The following is a 24,715-nucleotide window of genomic DNA, read 5'->3' as shown; positions in this document are numbered from 1 at the left end:
CAGAACAAATCTCAATAATTTCATTTTAGGAAAGGGCAGATCAAAATGTAAACACTTGCAGCCCAAGGCTGCAGGTTGTCAAACAACATCAGGGGCTGCTGTGAATAAAAATGTTGATTTTAATATTAATTGAGTGTCTTTCCATGCTATGATCCACTTATCTCTTGTTTTCTTTCCCTTTTGGAGAGAAAAATATACATTGATGCATCACAAACCCATCAAGGATTTTCCCCCTTCAACACTAAACAAATCCAGTCTAAATGTACCTTTAGTCTCCAGCCTTGGAAGGCATTTAATGCATGATAAATTAAGAGGCAACAAATACATTTTCCCAATAACTTTCTTTCCTCTCCAAACATCAAAGAAGCTTAAATACCATGGAAACAAATATGACAAATCCCCCAGACACTGGAATTTATCAGTCCCTTTCATACACTGCACAACTGAAGCTCAGAAAGCACAAATTCCCTGCATAAAAACACAGAATAAACCCATGACAGAGTTGAGGGGAAAAAAAAAAAGTCAGATATTGTGATTTGATCTCGTCTGTAAGTCACAAAACTCCCAGGATGTACTTAAAATTTTATTTCTATTTCCAGTACATCTTAATAATTATAAACGAATGGTCTGCAGCCACAACTTAAACCAGTGGCTGGCTTTGTGTGGATTTCATACACAAATGATTTATTATAATCACAAAGGCTTTCAACATTAAATACTTGATCCTGAAATCCTTCATCAGACAAAAAAGCTCAGGAAATTCTGCTTTATCCAGGCCTGACTCTCATTTTTCCAAGCCAGATCAAGAGCTCAGTGTTGCCTCATTTATTCCTCCATCACAGGAGTGCCTTGTCTGTGTAAATATTGCAATAAATGTTCAGAGGGCACAGAGACACCTCAGTATTCTGCTGTTTGGGCACTCACAGCTTTGATTTCACAGCTTCACCCCCTCCAGCTCCCTGGTTTCAGTGCAATTTGCTGAATCTGGATCTCTTTCATTTATTTCCATGATGCCAAGATTTGGGAGTGCCTGGCCAGACCCCAAGGAGCTCCTATACATCCCTGGCCATGTCTTGCTCTGCAAACAGCCCCAAAATTGGCTTTTCACTGCTCTGGAAGCCACTTGGGCAACTGCAAAGCTTCTGAAAGAATTCTCATTGCAGCACTGCTGTGCTGATTCCATGGGGAATGGAAAAATCCCAGAAGATGCTGAGCCCCAGCACTCCTCAGGCTGCTCCACTGCAAACCCTGGCACTGCCAGCCCCGTTTATGACAAAACACCCAAACAATAGTGTCCTTTTCCCTCCTTCCTTATGAACAATTGGTTCCCTCATCACCTCCAAATCATAAAAATGTGAATGTATTTTACAGTTATGTCCAGTACAGGATTGAACTGGTAGGAAACCCAGACTAACAGCAGCTGGTTCTCTTCTGGAAGTGCTGCCTGCTATGCCTGGTCACCTTTGTCTTCTGTTGCCATTGCTGAGTCCCTCTGCTGTTCCTCTGGATCCCCTGGCAGGATGTTGGTGACTGTCTGCAGGAGGGACTCGATCTGCTCTTCTGTCAGCCTCTCCTCGCTTTCTTCCACCATCTGCAGGTCAAAAAAAAACCCCATTGGCATCATCAAATCCACACTTCCTCCCTCAGGGAGAAGGACTCAGCTCAGCAGGGAAGACTTTGTCAAGACACAGCCTGAGCTCATCACAAAAGCATTTTACAAAGCAGAACTCTTGGAATATTTTGAGGGAAAAAAAAAAAAAGAACTCCATTGTTCACCACAACAATTGGCACTGTGTAATGAGATCCTGCTTTCCTTACAGCAAGGAAAACACCACCCTGGGAACAGCCAGGCTTATCCTAAAGCCTCTGTCAATCTCCACATCCTTGTCCTGAGCCAGGCTTTTCCTTTAGCCCAGATGCAGCCCCACCTTCCTGACCTTTTTCCCAAGTTTCTGTGTTTTCATGGAATATCCTGACAGGGATTCCCTGGACCTTGGCATCTCATCCAGTATCTGCAGGAAATAATCAGCCTATAAAAGAAACCACCTCATCCTACAGCAGCTGTACTCCACTGGAATTTGCTTGGACTGGGAGACTCCTGGATATAAAGACATTTAAAAGCTCTGAGCAACATCAAAAACACTGTCATGACTCAACTCCATGAGTCCATGAGATTAATTAGGGACCTACTCCCACTGTGGAGCTGTGGCAGCTTTTATATCACTGCTACCAGTAAAACAACTGCCCTAATTTATAGGCAGCTGTTAAAAGGAAAAAACAGCTTGTCAGAGGACTGGAAAAGCAAGTAAGAAGTCTTCAAACACAAATGAAACCCATTAGGATTGTGGGGTTTGAGTTTTCTTCTTTTTACAGCACGGCCTTGAAAATGGCCTTTGAAGAGGAGTGATTTATAGTAATGATGGTTGCAAGTCAATGCAGGTTTAATCAGCTCTAGCTGTAAACTGCCAGCTCTTCAGCTGCCTTCTGAAAAGCAGAGTGGGGCTTCAACTCATTTTTGTTTTTCTTCAGAGCCCTCTTTGCACAATCTGATCATCTTTCATCAGAATCATCCACAGATCTGCACACACACAGAGAATTCACTCCTCAGCAAAAGGCAGACACTGAGATTCCATTTGTTAATGACTTACTGGGGACTATCCCCATCAAAGGATGAAAATCCCTGTGGAGTGGCTTTCCAAGCTCAACAACTACTGTAGGACACTGGCTTGAACAGCAGCCCTGGCTCTGTTTCCCAGCAGCTGCTCCTCTGCACAGCCTGTGCTCACACACACTCAAATCCTCCTGCCCTGGCTGGGAGAGCTCCTGGCAGCTGATTCCTGCCAGCAATTCCCACAGGGAATCATCTCAGCACACCTTGGGGCATAGGCACCACACCTGGAAATGTGCAAGTGGAAGATGTCCTGGAACTAAATGCTCTTTCAGGTCTCTCCCAGCCCAAATTATTCTGGGATGGTGATTCCATGATCCAGTCTGCTCCACCCACTCCTTGGTGCCAGTGCTGCTGACAAATCACTCCTCTCAACATGACCTTTGTTGTTAAATCTCACAGAGGATTATCAGCCTGCCTTTCAGACTGGATTATGGGGTTTTTCATTAGTGTTACACTCAATTTTCAAGGTGGGGTGGATGCTGGAGGAGCAGGAGCTGCACAAAGAACCAGCCCTGGATCACTCCAGGTAGGATGACTGAACCAACGTCTCCCAGATTTGTTACCATCCCTTAGAAAAACAGCACTTGGCCTTGTTTAGATTTGATTTATTGCATGACATAAAGTCCAACCCTCTTCCCATTTTATCTATATCTGTATCTCCTCTCCCTTTTTTCCCCTCCACTTTCTCCTTTGGGTGCTTGCTCTGATGAAATCAAAACTTAAACAAAAACCAGGGATTTCTGCTCAGCTCTTACCAACTCCTGATTTTAAGGCAGAACATGTGAATTCTATTCCCTGTTTTCCTCCCTGCTCCCCAGTGACTCCAGATGAGTAATGGAGTCTGTGTATCCCATCTCCCAGTATGAACAACCCCACTGATGTCATTTTTACTGGCACAGCACGAGGCTGACAGACTGCAGGGACAGACACAGCAGCTCTGGGGGTTGCTCTGGCAGCCCCAGAAATCCCAGCTGAGCACGAAGCTGATGAAAGAAAATCATCTCTGGTGTTTCAGATGCTCTGGTGCTCTAAGTGATGTCTCACTAAAATGTTGTGCAAAGCAATTTTAGAGATGCCAGACCCTGCACTGAAGAGGGGGTGGAGCTCCCAAATTCCCTTCTGCTGACAGATCCAGAGGGAAGTGGGAATTCCTTCAACTGCTGCAGCAAAATTCACCTCTTGGTGCCTCTCCAGCAGCTCCCAGGAATCACCAACACACACAAATCAACATTTAGCAGGATGGACAGACAGCTTCTTAGTCAAGTTGATGCTTCAGCCTTATTTTGTTGTGATATTATTTGAGATTTCAAAGGATCAAAAGCACAAACTGTGAAAATCAATTTTTTTCACTCAGGAAGTGAAAAAAACCAGCCTGAGATGATTTATAGAAACATAAGCAGTGAGGAAGCAGCAAAGCAACAAGCCAAAAGGAAAAATTCAAAAATTAAGCACAGACAGCACGCAGATAAAGAGGCAAATGAAACTGCCCTAAAAGAAAACAGATCTCAGGGGGAACAGGAGGTCACTCATTCTACATTCAGCAGATGTTCTCACAGCCTTCTGATTTACAGCTGCAAGACAAAATACCTTTGATGCTGAGAGCACTAAAAAATATGGTGCTGAGAAGAGAAATGAGATGTAAGAAGCAGCCTAAGAGGCAAAAAACTCCAGCTAGATTCAGGGATCTCCTTTTCCAGCAGCAATTTTACCAATGCTGGGAGAAAATCTTCAGCCAAAAGCCCAGCACTGGCTGAAATGCTCAAGAGCCAGACTGAGCCCATAAGCAGCCAGGAATGTAAAGTTTATAGCAAAGAAAACAAAAATGCAAATGTTTGAAGGGAGGGGATGAGCTCAGATGTTGATGTTGGCAGTGCCACCCAGCCCTAATGGGAACAGTTTCCCCTCTCAGAGGATGCCATGTGAAAACTTTGGGGTATTTCTGACCAAAGTTGGGTATTTCTGGCCAGTGCTGCTGGCCTCAATATCTGGACATTTGGGTGAGGAGTAGAAGTGGGGAGTGTGACAGAAATGTTGTTTCTGTATTAAAAGCCCCCTGATATCATAAATATTTCTCACTGCTGCTTTTCAGCATTCAAGGCTGTGATGCCCCAAAATAACTCCAGGGGTTTAGGAAAATTTGCTGCAGCACATCCATGTCATTCATAACCACACCCAGTGTGTGTTACCTGTGAAATGTGATTATTCACTCAGCTCAGAACTCACTAATAATTTCTGTCTTACCCAAATTAGAGCAGTTTGTTACTCAATTTCCATTGCAATATATTCATAAAGTCAGCAGTGCTCCCATTTCGTTTCCACAATGCTCTACAGCTAATCAAAGAGGAAAACTTTATAAATTAATTGGCATCAAATTCTCCCAGCTCAAACTAAAAGTAGCACGTTCCTCCTGCAGCTCAAATTTAATTCTCAGAAATTCACAGCCAGCCCATGAAGATAATCCCAGGGATTAAAGTGTTTATTCATAAATTAAGGTGTAAATCTATGGTCACACAGCCACAGACAAATGGAAGCACAAAATCACTCAGGACTGTGTAAATTCCTTTTTTTTTAACTCAGTGAAACAAGGACAAACATCCTTAATTCAAACCATACCTATCTTTTGTGCTTACCCAAATAAAAGCAGAATTTAGGATGCTTCATCCTCCTCCCTGTGCTGCTTTCAGTGCTAATGTTTACTTGGTTTAGTCTCCTGAGACATAACAATAAATCAAGAATGAAGAATAAATAAAGCCACACTAATGGACTCCTAAAAATCCTGAAAGAATCGAGAAATTCTCTCAGCATTTGTTCAACAAACCTCAGCATCAAAGAACAACCTGTGGGTTAAAGGCTATTGTTTATTGGAATAATAAGCTAAGAATTAGATTTTAAAATAATCAGTAAAGTACAGTAATAAAGGAAATAGGAACTCTGATCATTTCCAAAGCAATCAAGCACATAATTTAACTCCAGTGGGGGAGGGAAATGTTTGATGAGAAAATCACAGTTATTTCCTCCTTTGAGCAGTGATTTGAAACCGCTCGGCACCACATCAATAGGAAAAAAACACATTAAAAAAAGAAATAAAGTAAAAGACTGAATGATTGAATTAATGTCCCTCAGAGATAATTAACTAAAGGCAAAATACACTGCTGAAGAAAACAAACTGTTTAAACCCCCTTAAGATCTTTCATTTTTCAAAATATTTGTCATTATTATTTTTCAGTATAAAAGACAATGCGCCAGCCTGGTTATGCACATAAACACGAAATTCTCCAAGGTAGAAATACATTTTTAAAAAGCACAAAAATTAAAATCTGCTTTTCTACTCAGAGAGAAAAACATGGAGCAATTTGTTCTTTAAAAAAGATGATTCTTCATCTCCACCACTCTCATGGTGAGCTGAACATCCCTGACTTTTTTATTTCCTCCTTTTGGGAATCACTGAGCCAGGACCAACATATGTTAAAGATTAAAACAGGAGGTCAAGATAGCTGCAATGTGTACAGTGTTTTACTCTGTGGGGTAAGAATTTGAATTTCATGCTCCTTTTGTTGCTGGAAAATAAATCCTGGCACAGAAGCTGGAAAAGGCAAAGATGGACAATGGCAGCAATTTATGCACTAAGGTTTACAAAAGATCACAACAGAAATTTGCTTTTAGCTGCAAAATAATTTTATCAAAATGGATTTATTGTTTGCATACAGCTAAAAATCAGGAATTTTGTAGAGGGAGAGTAAAATACTAAAAAGCTGGAAAGGCAAAAAGCAGCAATAATGATAATGATAAATATCCTGTCCCATGAGCCTGCCAGGTAAATCAGACCCCATTCCATGGTCAGGCTGCACTGACTAAAAGTCTGAGACATTAAAACTGAGCAAGTGAGAGCCAGCTTGGAGCAGGCTGGCATTTTGTTTAAAGCTTTCTGAAGAATAAGATTGATGTGCCCCCATTCCAGGAGCTGCTCAGAAGCTCTCCCCAGCATTTATTTCTGATTCAGGAGCAAGTTCAGTGAGGGGAGAATCAAGGCTCTTGATTCAGGATCAAGGCTCTCAATCTAAAATCAAATTTTAGGACCAGAATTCACCTCTCAGCAGGTTGTATCTCATCCAGCACTGCAGGGAATGGGTTTTCCTGCAGGAACCTGTGCATGGGTGACCTCTGTGTGATTTTATACCCAGAAAAGGCAGATTTTGTGTGTTCAGTGACTGCTGCAGCCTCTGTCCTCATCTAAACCAGGATCCAAGCCAGCAACTGAACAGCAACATCATCTCCTTGCTTCTCCCAGCTCTGGGTGTCAGGAACACCAAGCTGCAGCTCCCCAGCAGCCCCTGAGCTGCAAAGGCTTTGATGGAGACACTTGCAACGTGCTGCAGCTCTGGGGAGCACAGGGTTAACAAGGCAGGACACTCACACCCTGCAGGGCTGGTCTGGGGAAGGAAATGGGCCCTGGCAGGGCAGGGGAACCACAGTGGAACAGCAGCAACTGCTCCCCAAAACTTCCAGGGGGATGCAAACCCAGGCTAAGCCCCAGTGCACAGACATGAAACTCCTCACAAGCTGCTTCTGACCACTGGAGAAGGCTTTGGATCAATGAAGAACTGACAACTCAAATCCTCTGGCTGTGTTCTCTGCGTTTCAACACGTTTTATTTAACTTTGACATATCTAAATTAACTTGGAGTATCTAAAATATGGAATATCTAAAACAACTCTACAGAAAGCTGACTTCTAATAGAAAGGCCCAAAATTCTTATTTTCTTCAAACATGACACAGGAGAAGACTATTTTCAATATTTTACATATTATATGTTAATAATATATTTTTTGTATTATATATTATTTTATATGATATTTAGATATTATATATTATTTATTTAAATTTACTTTAGATATTTATTTATAAAATATAGTTATATATTTATTATATATATTTATATATTATACATTATTTATAATATTATATATTATACATACTATATTACATAATATACATATGTATTTATTTATACAATATTTAGTTTGTTGTTTATATAAAATAAACATAACTTAATATTTATATTTTGTATTATGTATAATTTATTAATTATAGTTATGTGTTTGTATATTTATTTATACATTTATTTTATATTTATAATTCTATCTAAATATATATTTATATTTTATTTTTAATATAATATTTTATGGGTAGGCAGGGTATCAATGAAGCAGGTGGGAGAGGAGAGAAGAGACAAACAAAGCCATGCAGTTACCTGAGAGCCCCAAAAGATGACTGCATTTAAAGAAAGGAAGAAAAGCCTGCAGATAGCAATAAAATAAATAAGGTGTGAGACAGGCCCCAAATTTTGGTTTCTGATGGACTTAAAGCTCCTGCTGGACACTGATCTCAGGCCCAGAACTCAGCATTAATTCCTCAGCTGGAATCATTCTTCTGAGAAGCCTTCAACATTTTCATCCTGGTGACAGAAGAAAAATGGTCCTACTGGTCCCTCTTTAATCCTTCCCCTTTTTCTGCAGCAAAATATGATCCTGCTCCCCCTCAGCTTGGTTCCAGGGGAAGATTGCAAACAGATGTTCTTAATGCAAGAGATCTTTATTGAAATAATATCCTGATTGTAACAATCTCTTTATTACCACAGGGGTTTGTACCCCTGAGGAGATGTTTGAGAGAACAGAAGCATCTATTTCTATTTAGTGACAATCCCTCTTTAACAGCTGAATTATTCTTAAGACTGACAATGGCTACTTTCCATCAGAAAGTTTATACCCATTTCTCATCCTGCATTACTGCTCATTTATTTTTAAAATTTTGGATTTTAGTGTGAAAAAAAAAAAAATTAAACATGCCATTAAAACAACCAGGGAAGATGTAAAAAAATAAAGTATTCCATCAGAGAGCTGCACAGCAAAAATATTCCTATTTGGAATACTTTCATAGATCACCTTTAATGACTGCATTGGGTATTTTAAATGTGCCACTAAAACAAACAGAGGTGGAGAATCTGTCTGAGAGGGCTCTGGCAGGAAGCTGAGTGGATTTGAAGCCGTGGATGTAAAATGTGCATAAAATAAAGGGATACATTCAATCAGTGGCCCATGAGAAAGCAATTATTCAATTGATCTCCAAGGTTAAAGCTGCTTCCAGTTAAACTTTGAACAGGCCCAGGCATTGTTACTCACCAGCTGGATCTCCACTGCACTCACAGGCCTGTGGTTCAGCAGCTGCAGCTTTTCTGCCCTGGTAAAAGCAGAGTGGAAAAAAATCCACATTACTGGGTGGTTTGAGGATCCCCTCAATGGCTGCAGTGATGCAAACACATTCCTGATAACCCAGAGAAGAAGTGTCACTGCCAGGAATCATCCTGGCTGGGTTTGCAGTGTGGCTGAAGGGTCACAATTTGGGTATTTTAATGATTTGGGGACTTTCCAGTGTTCAGCCATGCTGCTGTTGGCCCAAGGTGGCAAGCAGGGACCCTCAGATCATTACTGTGCAGGTATTAATTAACTGATGCTTTGTTAAAGCTCTGCAGAAATGTTAAACAACTCACCAGACATCCAAAACTTCTGCCAAGAACACACAACCACAAGAACAATTTTCATACCTAAGGAGTTACTCCCCCATCAAATGGCAGCAAATTTCTTTATTTAAACTTAAAGCAGTCTATTCTTTTAGCTCATTGCAAATACAAAGTTCCAGCAGGAAACTACAGTTTGGAAAACTAAATCTTGGCATTTATTACCTTCTCCAAGGTTTACATTTCTAAAAAGCACAAAACTAAAATCTGTTTTTCCATTCAGAGAGAAAAATGTGGAGCAATTTGTTCCTTAAAAAAGATGATGCTTCATATATTCAGCATTAAGTAAAGCTGAACCATTGTCATGGTGAGCTGAACATCCTGCATTTTTTATTATAGGGCATCTTTAAAGCACATTTAAATGGATCCTGGAGGGTTTAACGCATATTTAAACTATTTCTTGGAGGGTTAAAACATATTTAATCTGGTTCTTGACGGTTTTCCCCTGGGGGATTTTAGAAAGGAAACCTCACAGCTTTTAAGAGAACACAGATCACTCCACGTTTACAACCAACAATTTCTGTGTGTCTGGAGATACCTCAGAGATATAATTTCATTTCAAAAGGCCTCTGTCACTGGCTACTGGATGATCCAGCTAAAATGTCCATTTTCACCATCACTTTCAGCTTCAGAAGCTTGTAAATTTTAAATTTTCAATGCAGCATTTGTGAGATATTAACAATCCCTATCAGAAAGCTCCAGGAAAACCTTCTTTTTATTTATCATCAGTTTGCTTTGCTTTTGGAGAGCCAAAATATGTTTTCACTGGTGATGGGAAGCAGGGAATCCACCTCCTTTGTTTTCCATGTTATCACTCAAACATATTTGGTGTTTCTAACAGGAGGCTGTGGAGAGCATGGCTGGATTTTGCTCTGAACTCAGAGCACTTTACAGGCAGAAAGATGAGGTGTTTATAACTGCTGCCATCTACAACAGTCATAAAAACCAGGAATAAAACCCCAATAATGACAGGAGATGAGCACTCAAATCCTTTACATGGAAAGAAGGTGATTTAGGGAATCAATCAGAGATAACACTCACTTGTGTAAAAGCAAAGCTAAAGGCAGCACTGCCATGCAGAGCTGGGAAAAGTATATCAAATAATACCTTTATTCTATAAAAATGTGGCCAATTCAGCTGGATTTTTGAAAGATTTTTCCTCCAGAGCTGGGAATTCTCTGCTTTGGTGCCTGATGGAGGCAGAGCTGGTGCTTTCAGTGCTCTCTGCTTTGCTTCCTGGCTAAGCAAATATTGGTGCCTCAGTTTCCAGAGCTCTCTAAGAGCTCCTGTGAGGATCCTCCTTGTAAAAACCTCCCTCCTCCTCCTCCAGCCCTACTTACAGGGACAGACTGTGATGAATTCATATTTTACCCAAGTTTCTCTCACATGATACTTCAGAGCCTTCTCCAACAACTCTTTCTTCTCTTTTGCAGCAAGAAACATTCCAATCCTCCAGCTCCACCACACAAAGCACATTATCTGACTTTTATTCACTCATCTTCTTTTCAAAGTAATATCCTTGAAATATAAACTCCAGAGCCTAAGAAAGAGGATCAAATGGCAAAAGCCATTTTATGCCTGAGCTGAAGAATTCAAAACTGATTTACTCAGAGTTATTTTCAAGCAGGTAGAGCTGTGTTTATCACAGGAAAATTACTGGCACAGCAGCAAGCAGAAATAAATTAACACCAATTACACATCATGACTAAAACAATCAATTAGTGCTACTGCTGATGTTTTCTGAAGAAATAGAGGGCACAACAAAAAAAGGTCACCTCTTCAAGGGTTTTTGCTTATAAGCCATGAACAGCACTCCAACTCATTAGGGATAGACAGAAATTTTACAATCAGGCCAAACAGATCCTAAAAGCATCATTTCAGGGTATTTGCAGTTTTTATAAATGTGTACAGAAGAATGAGAGAGAACTTGCAGTGATTAACACATTCAGATGTGTAATCTGAAGGGTTTCATGGCTGGTTTTGATCAGCAAAGATCCCTACTGGAAAATTATGCAAAACAACACAAAGGAACAAGCAGCAGGGTGCAAAAAAAAAAAAAAAAAAAACCAAAAAAAAAAAAAAAAACCAAAAAAAAAAAACAAAAACCACAAACCCAAAAAAACCAAAAAAACAAAAACAAAAAAAAAACCAAACAAAAAACCAAAAAAACCCCAAAAGCTGTATAAATGCCATATTTCATCTAGAACTGCTTGTGCAGCATAAGCACTAATTAACACCCCGACATAACGATCTTTAGACATGGTAATATGTAATTATGAGGGAAGCAATGAAACAAACACTCCCAAAATGTCTCTAAATTGTATTTAGTAGGGAACTGGATTGCTCAGCCCTCAGCAGCAGCAGAAGGCAGAGGTTTGAGTTGGAGCTCAGTACCCACTGCACCTTTTCAACACTGATCCCAAAAATTGACTGCTGGGACCAGGCTCTGGGTCTGATCCCAAAAACTGACTGCTAGGGTCAGGCTCTCTGTGTACCTGGAATTTCCTGACAGCACACACACAAATTAAAACGTGAATAACCACAATTTCATCAGAGATTAGATTTAAGTAAGGCAACCACCATGTGTTAGGATCAGCCCTGACTGCAGCGTTTGGCTTGGGCACAGACCTAAGCCTGAATTTAGTTCATGCTCCATTAAATCTAAAAAGTAAAGTTAATTTTTCCATCTCCCATGAATTCATCTTTACACTTCCTACAGCACTCATGGCACGCTGGTGCTTGTTAAATAAAAAGAGCTGTCTCATTCATTCAAACAGAAGGTGAAGAACATTTTCAGCTTCACTGCCCCCAAAATTCAGCATCTGCATTTTCCCTGCTCTGCCTGGATTTTAGTACCAGTTTGGAACACGAAAGCTGCTCACTCAAGAGGAGAATCCATACAAAAGATGAGTGACAGAAAAAGCAATTTTCTAACATAAAAGCAAGATCCCACTAATCAGAGTTAATGGGCCGTGCTGCAGAGCTGTGCAGGACCTGCCTGCTGAGAAATCCCAACATGGCAATTCCTGCTGTGGGGCTGAGCCTCAGCCCACATCCTGCAGCCAGGAGCAGCTTTTCCAGGATGGAAAAATGCTCTGGAGTGGGTCTGGAGACACACACAAAGCTCAGGCTGCAGGGGACAAAAGCCTGTGCAGTTATGGGGAGGAAAAGGGGTCTGAGGTCTGTGTGAGGGGAGAGTGCTGGAGGAGGTGAAGATGCTGAGTTCCAACCTAAAAATCCTAAAAAACCATTTATACAGGACAAAAACCACCTCTGAGTCATGTTCAAGATCACAGACAGAACAGACAGCACATTCCTACATTGGTGCATCCATTCTAAAAAATAATACAAATACTTGCATGCTCTTGTGGAAATGATGACAAAATGCATCATTTTCTGTCAGCACTAAGCAAACTTTTGCAGTTTGTATTTTAACCAAAATCTCCCCCTTTTTTAATCTGCTGAACTCCCAGAGTGTTTTTCCAGCAAGAGGTCTGGGTAAGGAGAGAAGAGTGCCAAGATCCAGCACAGAGAGCTAAAAAAACACTTCAAACATCTGTGCCTCAGCAGAAGCAAATTTATCCTCGGAAATGGATGTTTGAGGGTTACTAAGAAAACCATGAAGTAACAGCTGGACACACAACCAGGGGTTTGATTCCTGCTGGAAATATAAATCCCATGGTCCTGAATCAGCCATGGCAACTTTTAATGCCCGAGTCCTGAGCACGGGGTCTGGCTAAGGGAGGATTTCCCCAAAATGGGAAATCACAACCCCAGTGGGTGCTGTGATTGTCCACGAGGATTCCCACTGGAAAAGCTGAGAATAATCTTCTTAAAGTCTCTTAAATGATGCTCTTGTTCAATGAGCATGATGCTGACTTGCTGTTGAATATTCATTTTGTAAGCTCTGGAGGAGACAAAAATTACAAAGCAAATCCCTCAACCTTTAATATTGCAGAGGTTTGTATCTGTTGTAGGTTTTGGCAGTCATGAAGGAAAATATTTTCTAAAAGTACTGAAGATTTTCAGCTCAACACTTCTTCGACTGTGTTGATTTAAAGACAAAAAGGGCAATGTTCCTGACCAGTTGTTTTTTTTAATTATAATAACATGCAATGATTGGAAATTTGGTTATCCCAGAATTAGATGCAAGATAGGCTATCAGTGGCAGGAAGAAGCACAAGTGAAGCCAGTTTTCATTGAACCATAATTACAGAGTTCCAGCTTAATAAATGTTCTTTTCATACAATGCAATTCACTATACCTTAAAAATATGAAGCCATTCCAGCACTAAGACTGGAAAACGAGCTGCTAGTGGCAAACTCTATTTCCAAGTACAACATGGCTCACTGAACTGGAGCTTCAGCCAAAGCCTGAGGCCTCAACAAGGTAATAATAAAATTCATTATGTGGGTTCAGTTTCAGTTTTTAAAAAAACTCAGTTCTACAGTTTGAATTTTACCAAAGTAATGATTAAAAACTATGGGAAAAACTGTTTTACCACACCTTAACTATATCAGTGAAATATCTGGCTTTGAATTTGCCCCATTCAGCAAGGCAGCTTTCTGAAATGACTCTGGAATATTTGTTTGCAGACATTGGTGTTTATTTTTAAAATCTGCCTTTTAGGAAGCGATTTTTTGTGTCTGTAACACTAATGAGATAAACCCATCACAAAATGGATGCTAGTCTCTTAACCTGGTCTTTTGAATAGCAAAAATCAGTGATAACAGAAGGATTTGAGGTGATTTTCCAGGAACTGCAGAATTTGCCAGAATTATGTTACCAGTTCTCTCACTGAAGCAGAGACATCACATGCAGCCTGACATCCTGCAGGGCTGTGGAAGGAAAAATAAGAATTCCCTTGATTCAAAGCTCTGCTGTGCCTCAGTTGCTGCTGTTTCCCTGGCTGCTCTCTCTTCCCAGCTGGGGATTCTCCATCCACGAGCACAGCCTAGTGCTGAGGGCAGCAATCACAGCCTGAGCAGGGAATGGCACAGCCCAAGGCAGGGCTGCAAATCCTGGTCTCCAAAGTCCTGGTATTAGCAAATAGGCTGAGCCTAATTAATAGCATGAACACGCTGCTTAATTGCTTCCCTCTGATTAGAGGTGGAGTCATGACAGGAATGTAAAGGGCAGGGAAGCAGTCTGGGGCGATGGGGTGTTGCTGACCCTTTAACCAGACTGAATTGTCTGAGGACAGACCCCAATTAACACAAATTAATCTCATCAGCCACTGCAGAGAGCTGTTAGCAGCACAGACAGTGTCTGAGCAGCTCAGAGAGCACATTTTGGGGTGCCTTACCCAGAAAGGAAGCAGCAAAGAGAGTCTGGAGCTCATTACTCTTGGTGGGAAGAAAGGTCGTTACAGGGATCACCCAAACAAGGTCCTGGAAGAGCAAACACTGCAGGTCTTTCCTCTCCAAGGGAAGGAAGCTCTCTGGCACACAGCTGGAATGAAATCCCTAAACACCACCTCCATCCCACAGAATGGAAACCATCAAAGCCTTTTTATTTAACAAGAGAAGCAGTGTTGAAATGACCTTGGTTAGGAACCAAAGGGTATTTCCAAATTGCCTTGGAGGTATCACTGCTTTAAGTGGTTTAACATAAAGTGCCCTAAAGAGTAATTGCACCCCTTGTGCTCTCTGTGGTTTGGGGTGAAGGGGCTGCCAGGTGGACCCTGACAATGGAAAAGATCAGAAAAAAAGAAGCGCCAGGATCACACAAAACAATTCTGGGTTTTATTCTGCAAAGGACGTGGCACAGTTGGGAAGTTCTTTACCAGATAAAAGTTGTACAGGATGCTCACAAAAAAAATCTGAATTCTCACAGAGTAAATCTGTCACCTACACCACTGTCTGGCTCTTCACTCTCATCTTGCTGCCACCATTCACAAGAAATTATTTAGGAATAATTCCCTTGCTTCAGGAAAAGGACACACAGGATGATACCCAACCCCAAAGGCACCTTGGAGCATCCATAAAAAATTGAACACTCCAAAAGCTCATTTAAAGTTTGTAACTATTCCAACCTTTCCAGCTCACTGACCAAGCAGCTGTGGGAAGGTGAATATTTCGGTAGATCTTCTACAAAAGTGCTCAGCACTGTGGGAGACAGAAAATCTGTAGCTGGAAGTTTCGCTTTTATAACTTAAATTGTTTAGTGTTTCACCCTTGGAGATCCTATCCAGGGGAGCAGTTGCAGTGAAGGTACCTAAAGTAGTAACACTAAGAGTTAACTCTCAGGTCCTGGTCAAATTCTACCTGAAAGAAGTTTAGAAATGAGCTTTAAATAAAAATAAACACTTTGATTTTTAATGGGAGTTTTACACCAACATCATTTTGTTTGTTTTACTCTGCTGGTTCTTCCTAAACTGCTGCCCTGCATTGACAACAAAGCTTATTTCTCTTTAAAAAGAGCTGGTTTGCATTACCAGAAGGGAATGATGCTCACTACTACTCAAGAAATATTTGCTGCCAATTTTAAGACCTCTCAGTGCCATATTACCACCTCTTTATACCTCTGGTATTTTTATTGCAGAGTATTTTCTCCATGCTTCAGTACCTCCAGAAAATAATTAGGATACATCAATGACTATCCTGCTGGATAAAATGAGCTACAGGAGGGTTAAACACTGATTTACTGACCTGGCAAAGAAAGCACTGCAAGCACAATTCCAAGCCAGAATTCCCAAGGAGCAGCATCCCTTTGTGCAGAGCTGCTGCAGTGCTGGATGTGCCTGTCTGTAGAGAGGGGGCAGTGAAACTCTAACAAAAAGCTGCCAATCTGCTTTCCCTGCTCTGGACAGCCTAAAAACCTGCCCTGCAGCACTCCAGGGCTCTCACTGTGCAGTCTGTGGCACAGCCAAATGAATGAAAAGCCTCTTTCCCAGAGGATGAACTCCTTGGGAGTCCTCCCAGCAGGGAATAAAAACACATTTAGAAGCAGCTAAATATTGATTTTTTTCTGCTTTAGAAGTCAGAAGTGATCAGAGCTATCCAAACAAGTGGCCAGCTGATTCCATTTCTATTTACATCAGGCTTCACTCCCACTCTGCAGAGCTCCAAGAGGATTATGTGGCTCAAGAACAGGCACTCACAGAGGGGAAAAAAGCCCTTGGAGTCTTGGAACTGCAAAGGAAATCTTTTCTTTTTCAAGCAGAACTTACCAAAATAACAACTGCATGTTCAGCTTCACAGGAAACTGCTGTGGGAGGAGGGAGGTTGGTTGATACAATATTTAAATGACTGAAATGTAGATCTCAGAGATCCTGGACAAAAAGTACATAAAGAGAAGATGGAAATACTCAGCCACGAGTGAAGGAAAAGATGTCTGGCTCAGCACTTAAATAATGGCAGAAAATACTTAAAATCCATTAATCAGATCATCACACTGTCCACAGGGATCAGTTTTTCAGCAGTAATTGAGTTTTTACTCCTGTTCAAATGCACAATTTCACTTACTTGGTTAATTTATGGTCTTTCATTGCTACCAGGAACTCCCTGACAGTCTCAGGACTCTGGTACCTGCAGGGTGTTTTTGAAATGTACTTCAGTGTCTGCAAGGGACAGAAAGAAAAGATGTATTATTTAATACATATTTAACACTTGTTTAATAACATATTTAATTACTTATTAGTTAATTAATATTTAATTACTTAATACTTGTCTTACTATTTGTGTATGGAACAAGTACTCTGAAAAGTCTTGAGAAAAACTGGAAAATCAATTCAGGTTTGGAAATCAACTTATCTGAGTTGTTCAAAGCACAAAATTGCAAATTGAAGAATACAGGAAAGGACTGAGTTTCAGCTCTGCTTGCTAAAAAAACACTCTTGCTGTTTGTGAGGTATTTGCTACCCTGTTTGTTTTTTGTCTTTCAAAAGCACAAAGGAAAGTTGAATTAATCCTTCAACCCAAGTTTTCATGTGCTTTGTGCCAGGAATATTCCCACTGCCAGCCCAGAAATCCCTGTTTAAGATCTCTAATCTATCCTTGTTTTTATCCTTCACCTGCATTTTTGGCAATTTAAAGTTTATAGAAGCAGATTATGTGGCTTGTTATGAAATCTACAAGGATATTTTGCTATTAAAAATTAATTGAGACAATTAAACTTTGATCAATTTTTTCCATGTAACACCTACTAACCTTAATTTTGACAGTACATGTTCCATTTATTTGCTTTATTTACAATAACAACATTGAGCAGGTGGATAATGGAATTACATTACACAAAGTAATCTTAACTGAGTAAATAACCTCACCAAAATTCCAGTTCACAGATGACTTTTCACTGGAAATGACTTAAAATCTTCCTAAATATTTATTGTTGCTTGAATCAAACCCCAAAATAAAGAGTTGGAAATAATTATAAGGTTTTTTTTCCTTTCTTTAAGTCCTGACATTTCCAGATAAAATGAAGCTGTTATTCACCAGTGATTGAAATGAAATTATTGTATTGTCATGTAATTATTTCACAAGGCTAATTTCTCTTCCAGGTTCATCTTTTTTTGACAATTTCAAATCAATGAAAAAGCCAAAAGTACAGAAAAACACAGCTCCTTTCTTGGAGTCTGTAGGGAGCTTGTGAAGAAATCCAAAGACAATCCTATAGAATCAAATTATGCTTTTCTTTCAGTCAAACATAGAAAACACATCCAGAATTGACACCAGCTACACCCCCAAGTACCCTATAGGTATTTAACATATAGAATAACAAAGCAATTCAAGATTTCAGGTGCATCCTGATAAAATTCACTTACAGGATCTTCCTCAGCTGTTTCCCAGAGGTGCAGGAAGAGACTGTCAGTCTCCATGAAGATTTAATTCCCATTTTTGGTAAGCCCCTACTTTGTTGAATGCAAGGCTTAGGAATTACAGCCTCTGTACCTTTTTCAAACAAAGCCAGAACTAAAACAAAACCAAAGCCTAGGCCAGATCTTATCCAGATGAGTCGTGTCAGGGCTCAACAGAATTACTCATGCAAGCAAAGGCAAAGTACTTTCAGCTGCCTGTCAGTCATGGTGCTGCTCATGCAATTCTCCAGCACACACACAATGGGTCTCACTGCAAGGCTCTGGGAAGTTGCTAATTTATTTTAAATGTTGGTATTTGTATTATAAGATTTTAGAATTCCTTCCCAGCAAGGGATGAAATGTTTATTCCCCAGCTGGCATCCAAGTGATGTTATCTGAATGTGGGGTTTAGCTGTTCTTTGGATCAAAAATCAATTTAGATTATCTGTTTTGACTGGGAATTATTGACTTAATTCTGTTAATAAAAAAATACATGTAATCTGTGCCTCAGCTTTGAAATCATAATCTTAATTATCACATTAGGTAATATCACAAATTCATCAGATGATAGCGAGCTCTGCTCTGTGTCTTAAAAGGATGGAATTTTTAGAATTTAAAAAATCCTAACAAACCTTAACAGTTGAAAACCAGGTTTGAAATGTTGAAGTTCTTTTATAGATTTTAAGAACAGCAGCTGCCTAACTTTGCCCTGACAACACCCTTACCACCACAGAAAAGTGGCAGATAAAACATTTTATTATGGTTTGAATTAGGGGAACTTTGATACCAAATTATTAATACACAACCCCAAAGGTGTGAATTTTTGCAGCTTGAGCTAAATGGTAAATGGATTTTCGCAGTGCTGCTCACCTCATACATGATTGTGTTCAGATTCTGCTGCCCAGAGCTTTGCTTGGTTTTGCCACTCTCTTTACGCTGCTGCTTAAGATCAGTAAGTAACTGGTACACCTAAAGATAAAAAATAAAGTCATTTAGAGCATCTGAGAGCATTTTACCTAAAAATATTACAGCAGGAAATCATAAATTAACAGGAAATTACTATCAGCCAAACAACAAAAAATGTGTGGTTGTTCTGGTGGATGGACCAACAACTGGAATGAGAAATGTTTTGGCCCCAGAGTGATGAATAAGGATGTAAATTGTTTTTTAAAAGCTATGACTATTTTTAACAAATTAATGGAACTTTTTCAGATGTTTTGCTTCAGGCTTTGCAGTACATCCAGAGTCCATACCCAGAGCAAAGCAACAGAGCACTTCTCACTGTTCATCCCCTCATTTTTACCTGGCTTCACTCAAGATCCAGCATGGAGAATTTATAAACTGACAAGTCCAGAGAAATAAGAAACCAAACATTTCCAGACAGTGAGAAATAGAATATCATCAGCTACAAACCCTCAATTTCTTCACACCTCTATGGAAAAGGAGCACCTGCAATGCTGAAATCAAACTCAGGCTGTGAACTTGGATAGCAAACACAAAAGGACAACAAAAGCTCACAGGAATGTGCAGGGATGGAACTTTGTGTGCAAAGCATCACCTGGATCTACGGGGAGAGGAGCAAATGGAAAGGGATCAGTAGTTGGAGGGAATCAGTACTTTTAAAAATCATATTTGCCTTGTTTTCCACATGATTTCAACAGCCAGGCACTGAACACGGGTTTGGGTGATAGGGTATCATCTGTTTCTCAGAGGAAATTTAGGAGAGTTCTTTCCAGATGCCTCATTAACACTCATCAGGTGCCTGCTCTGCTGTTTGCAGACAGATGCAGCTCAGGATAAAACACTTCAACACTCATTTCAGAACAGAATGAAATAGCTGCAATAGAAAGCAGCTTCAGCAATACAGCAACACAGATGACACCATTTGGGTTATTAAAACTGTTCCAAAAATTAAATTAATCAGCAAAGCAAAATATTTCCATTAGCTGGCTTAAATTAAACCAACAAGGACATGACATTTCTTTCTATCCCCCTAATATGAGAAAAATACCCACTTCAGAAAAATCTCAAGATCAAACAAACACTACAGTACCCATTACTAGCAAAACCATTCCCAAATCTTCTTTAAAAATAAGATTTCTTTTTCTTGAAAACAAACCATATTCCAAGGAAGAGTCAATTCCCTGCAGGTTTTGCTGATTGCTACTGCCAGATTTCAGCTTCCAAAGGACTGATGACAGCTTGAAATTACTGCTTTAAAAGCAGAATGAAGGCAAACTTACCTCAAAGTTACTCAACAATGCAGCATTTGCATCTTTTCTAAAAGGAAAAATAAAAAAAAATAATTATGTTCCAAATGAAATTGTTTGAAGCTTTTCTTTGCCCACAGACACTAAAAGAACTTAAAAAAAAAAAAAAAAGCTCCAAGACATCTTATTTTGGTGATTCTACAGTTGCCATCACTGGACAGTATTTACCATGCTGTCAGTAAAATTAGGTCATAAATATTGAGTATATTTTGCACAGTTTGCCCCAAAAATCATAACACACTTGTACAACACACTCCTTTCACTCAGTCACCCTATTTTACTCACTCACCCAATTTCACACACTCAAACCACATTGCTTTGCTTCTTCCTTAGAAAAAATGCCTTGGATTTTATTCAAATAAAGAATGATGGGGAAAAAGAATTCAGATTACAAGCACTATTTTCATTATCAGTCAAGAGCACCCTGAGTATTTTAGTACCAAGGACACGTGTGTGTGCATAGACACAAAGAGAGCTTTAATTTTTTGTGTTGTACTGAGTGAAAAAAACACCAGTTTATTATTGCATTTCCTCTTTATTTATTCTTCCCATCTTTATGTGCCTGTTCCCATATTAGAAGGGCAAGGCTGAATTTCCCATTTTCCACTTCCTCAGTCCCCATTAAGCAAGAATCCTTATCCAAGGCTGGCAAAGGCAAGCACATCGTGCCTTTATTCCTCCTGGATATTGTAAATTTCTATATTTAAAGTAAAAAGAGGGAGAAAAACTACCCCAGAACATCCTCTATTCTTTGAACAACACATTCTGCTGAGCAGTCAGTAGCCACAACAACAGAAAGTTTCCATACAAAAGGAAAAAAAGGCCTTTCTCAGGTCTGTGCAGGCAGCTTAGGAAAAAGCAAAATAAAACCAACAAAAAAGGTACAATGTGTTGTTAAGCACCGAGAATGGCCTGAATAGAACTGTCACGTTCATCACTTTCAAATGGTAAATGCATCCACAAACTTCCACAGGTTCTAGCATTGTTTTTAAATGAAAAGGACCTCCTGAAATACGCTGAGATGAACTTCAACTTCCATTTCGCTGACCCGAGTGAAACTTCAGCAAGTGAGCTCAGGCACGCATTAGGTTTTCATTCATGTTTTACAAACCATATATAGCTTTTGTTGGGAGGTAAATGCAAGTCTTCAGAATGTTTGCATTCAGCCGGGCCCTACAGAAATCCCCGCGGATCAAAGACATTCTATAGGGAGAATTACGTATGGAATTCCTCGGCTGAGAGAGGATGAAATAAATACATGGCCACGCAAATGAGGCTGTGGAATCAAAGATTAAGAATGAAATTATTTAAGACAACTGCTTTTCCTTTTTCATTCCAATCTGCTTTGCCACTCAGAAATTCATTTTTTCTTTTTTCACTTCAACGGCTCCGAAATGCCAAAATTATAAATTGATCAGCATTTGCAATAGAAATGAAATTTCCTTCTGTCCTGACTCGCAGCTCCCAATTTTACAGTCAGGAAACAAAGAAATCTGAGTAATGGATTCTAATGTCTATTTTTAAGCAGTCAGCTCAACACTTTGCTTAATTTTTATGTGATTAAGACTTAAGCAGAAAGGTGAAAATTTTCATGGTAACAGCAAAAATATAAACACTTTTTAGAGTCTTTAAAGAGCTCGTATTTGCCCAAATTTTAGCCTAAACCAAAATACTCTTGAGTAGGGCTGAATATATCAAAAAATACCTTGGTAAAGGGCATCACATCTTTACAAAAATCACTGACATCCATATTTTAAGTCTGCTGTTTCACATGTGTTGTATATTTAAACCACACTGTTTTCTGAGAGTTCTTTTCTCTAATAACAGATAATTCTGGTAAGAAATACAGAATAATTCTGGTAAGAAAAATCCACAGTAAGAACTTAGAGAATTGCAAAGCTTCCCTTCCAAATCAGGCAGGAGGCAAAAGAAGATTAATAAAAACTCAGTGGATGTGTAAGAAGCATCACAGATTTTTTTATAAATGGTAAAAGCATTTTTCTTAGTGTACAACAGCCAGAACAGATCATTTCTCTGCCGGCTGCTACTCACATTAAGACTGCACTTCACTGTACTTCAGCAGATGTTTCATATTTTTTATCAAATTTTGATTTTCATGTTCACAGTAGAGAAGATTTCATGATAATAAAGCATCCCTGGACTACAGGGCTGCAGAAGCTCAGTGATTTTGGGAGACACATCCCATTAATGCCCCCACCCATTAGAGAAATTAAAATTAAATGAAAACTAGAAATTTAACCAGCTCCACAGAACTCGTGAGATTTTAAGTGTCAAAACAGGTCAAATCCTATTGCTTTGTACCTGAAACACACAGTAAGAAGGCCTGAAAGAGCCACCAGCCAAAATTCTGACTCTCTTATTGTGCTTGCAGTGGCTGGCACAAACCCCGCAGGTTTTATCCTTCTCCAGCATTTCCAGCTCCTACACAAAGCTCATGGGAATAATGAAAAAATCTCATTTTGCCTCTTGCAGGGCAGAGGGAGGAGACAGGAGGCGAAAAGAGCGAGCCAGGCTGAGCCACACCACCTTTCACCCCAACAGCTTGTCCAGCAGGAGTTTTAATAAAATAAACCCCTCTGACATTGAGCAGAACACCTGAACTTATTGCTGGGAGCTGTACCCTCACATCCCTCACGTGTGAAAAATGCATATTTTATGATTGGCTTTCTGCAAATGAATATTATATGTGTAATGTTAGAAAGTTATGCTGTATTAATTCTCTTAAGTAGTGTGCTAAATGTAGTTTTAGCTTACAACATAATGTTAAAATAGAAACTCTGTGATATAGGATTTGTTACAATCTCAAGCAGGAAGATCAGATAATCAATAAACTCATCACACAGAGATGTCAGCGAAGGGGGCCCATAAAAAGTTACAGCCTCCTTATCAGAAAAGACAAAAATTCTTCCACCTTCTCTCCATCTTTGTGGAACCAACAGGATTAAGGAGAAGAAGTTGACAAAACCAAAAAGTTTTAATTTACGAAGAATTTATGTATCTCATGTATGAGATATATGAATATGCATCAGGCTGTTGCTTTTAAGGTTATTCCTTTCTTCACAAGGGATGCTTTTCATGACTTAGCGTCCAAGAGCATCTGGACGTCTGTAATTCTTTGCTTTTTATTGCCTTGTAATTGTCCTAACTCTAAATTTTATTACTCTAATTATATTACTATTTTTATAACCATTTTATTATTATTAAACTTTCAAAATTTTAAAAACCAAGTGATTGGTGTTTTTCACATCACAGATTCACAGTACCCTCACACCCCTCACGGATTTGAAATGTAAATTTTAAGGAATTTAGAGATTTTAGAGGAGCTAAGATTTTAGTTAGAGATAAGCCTTACTAGAGTTAATTAAATAGATTAGTAGAAGTTAAAGAGTTAGTAGTTAATAATTGATTGCTTGTCAGCACAATGTTTAGTTAGCTGGTTTATAATGAAGAATATAAATTGACAAATAGCTTTTAGGAACATAAGACAATTGCGGCCCACTCTGTTCTGAAACCAATTGAAGACAAGGAATGGGAGTTCCACCAAGAGTTAATTTGTCATATTTGCATTGAAAAGGTAGAAAGGTCAGAACGAGGAAGATGAAGACTTCATTTACTTCCTCGTTTTGGGACCCCTCCCCATGGAAGGGACACCGACCCATTTCAAGGAACAAACCAAGCATGCTGAATGGCTTTTGAAATTATTAGCATAGGAAGTGAGGAATGGGATGTACCAAAATGATTAATATGGATTTGTATTTTGGGTATTCAATACGGATAAAAGGGCGCTGTAATCACTTGGAAGCTGCGGTGTGTATCTGGGAGCAATCCCGCACACAATAAACACACACTGTCTAACTTTAAACTGTTAGAGAGTGTTTGTCCATCACAGCTGGACATCGGTACTAGATCAATATCCAGATTTTTTAATAAATCATACAGATGTGCCCACACACACCCCACTCCCATGGAGATGCAGCCGCACGGAGATTTTTCCCCACACAAACCCCACTGAGGTGCCCCGCAGCCCCGCTGTCCTCCCCTCACACCCTTCCTTACAGCTCCATTTGTCCTCCCCCGTGCCCCCCTCAGGCCGGTCCTTACACCTCCATTTGTCCTCCCCCGTGCCCCCCTCAGGCCGGTCCTTACACCTCCATTTGTCCTCCCCCGTGCCCCCCTCAGGCCGGTCCTTACACCTCCATTTGTCCTCCCCCGTGCCCCCCTCAGGCCGGTCCTTACACCTCCATCTCGTCCTCCCGGCGCGGCCTCCCCGAGGATCCTCCCGCTCCCCCGGGGCAGCCGCAGCCCGGCGGGGCACGGCGGGGGAGCAGCCGGCCGAGGCCCCGTGGAGCTGAAGGAGGATTTGGCGGCCGACACGGAAGCGG

The 24,715-nt window shown here is 40.0% G+C and overlaps 1 protein-coding gene across 1 annotated transcript; it reads right to left on the bottom strand.

The window, feature by feature from the left end:
- Positions 1-263: 263 nt before the first annotated feature.
- On the bottom strand, positions 264-24,715 carry CRCP (CGRP receptor component). The gene is made up of 6 exons (XM_021550906.2): positions 24,570-24,715; positions 20,286-20,322; positions 18,913-19,011; positions 16,712-16,806; positions 8,851-8,908; positions 264-1,591 (listed from the first exon to the last, which is right to left on the bottom strand). The coding sequence occupies exons 1-6, from the start codon at positions 24,575-24,577 to the stop codon at positions 1,448-1,450; spliced, it is 441 nt and encodes a 146-aa protein (XP_021406581.1). The 5' UTR covers positions 24,578-24,715; the 3' UTR covers positions 264-1,447.

The sequence above is a fragment of the Lonchura striata genome, chromosome 20 (assembly GCF_046129695.1).
Source record: "Lonchura striata isolate bLonStr1 chromosome 20, bLonStr1.mat, whole genome shotgun sequence".
Taxonomy (NCBI): Eukaryota; Metazoa; Chordata; class Aves; order Passeriformes; family Estrildidae; genus Lonchura; species Lonchura striata.
The sequence above is the reverse complement of the archived record's forward strand: the minus strand, read 5'-3'. Positions and strand labels throughout refer to the sequence as shown.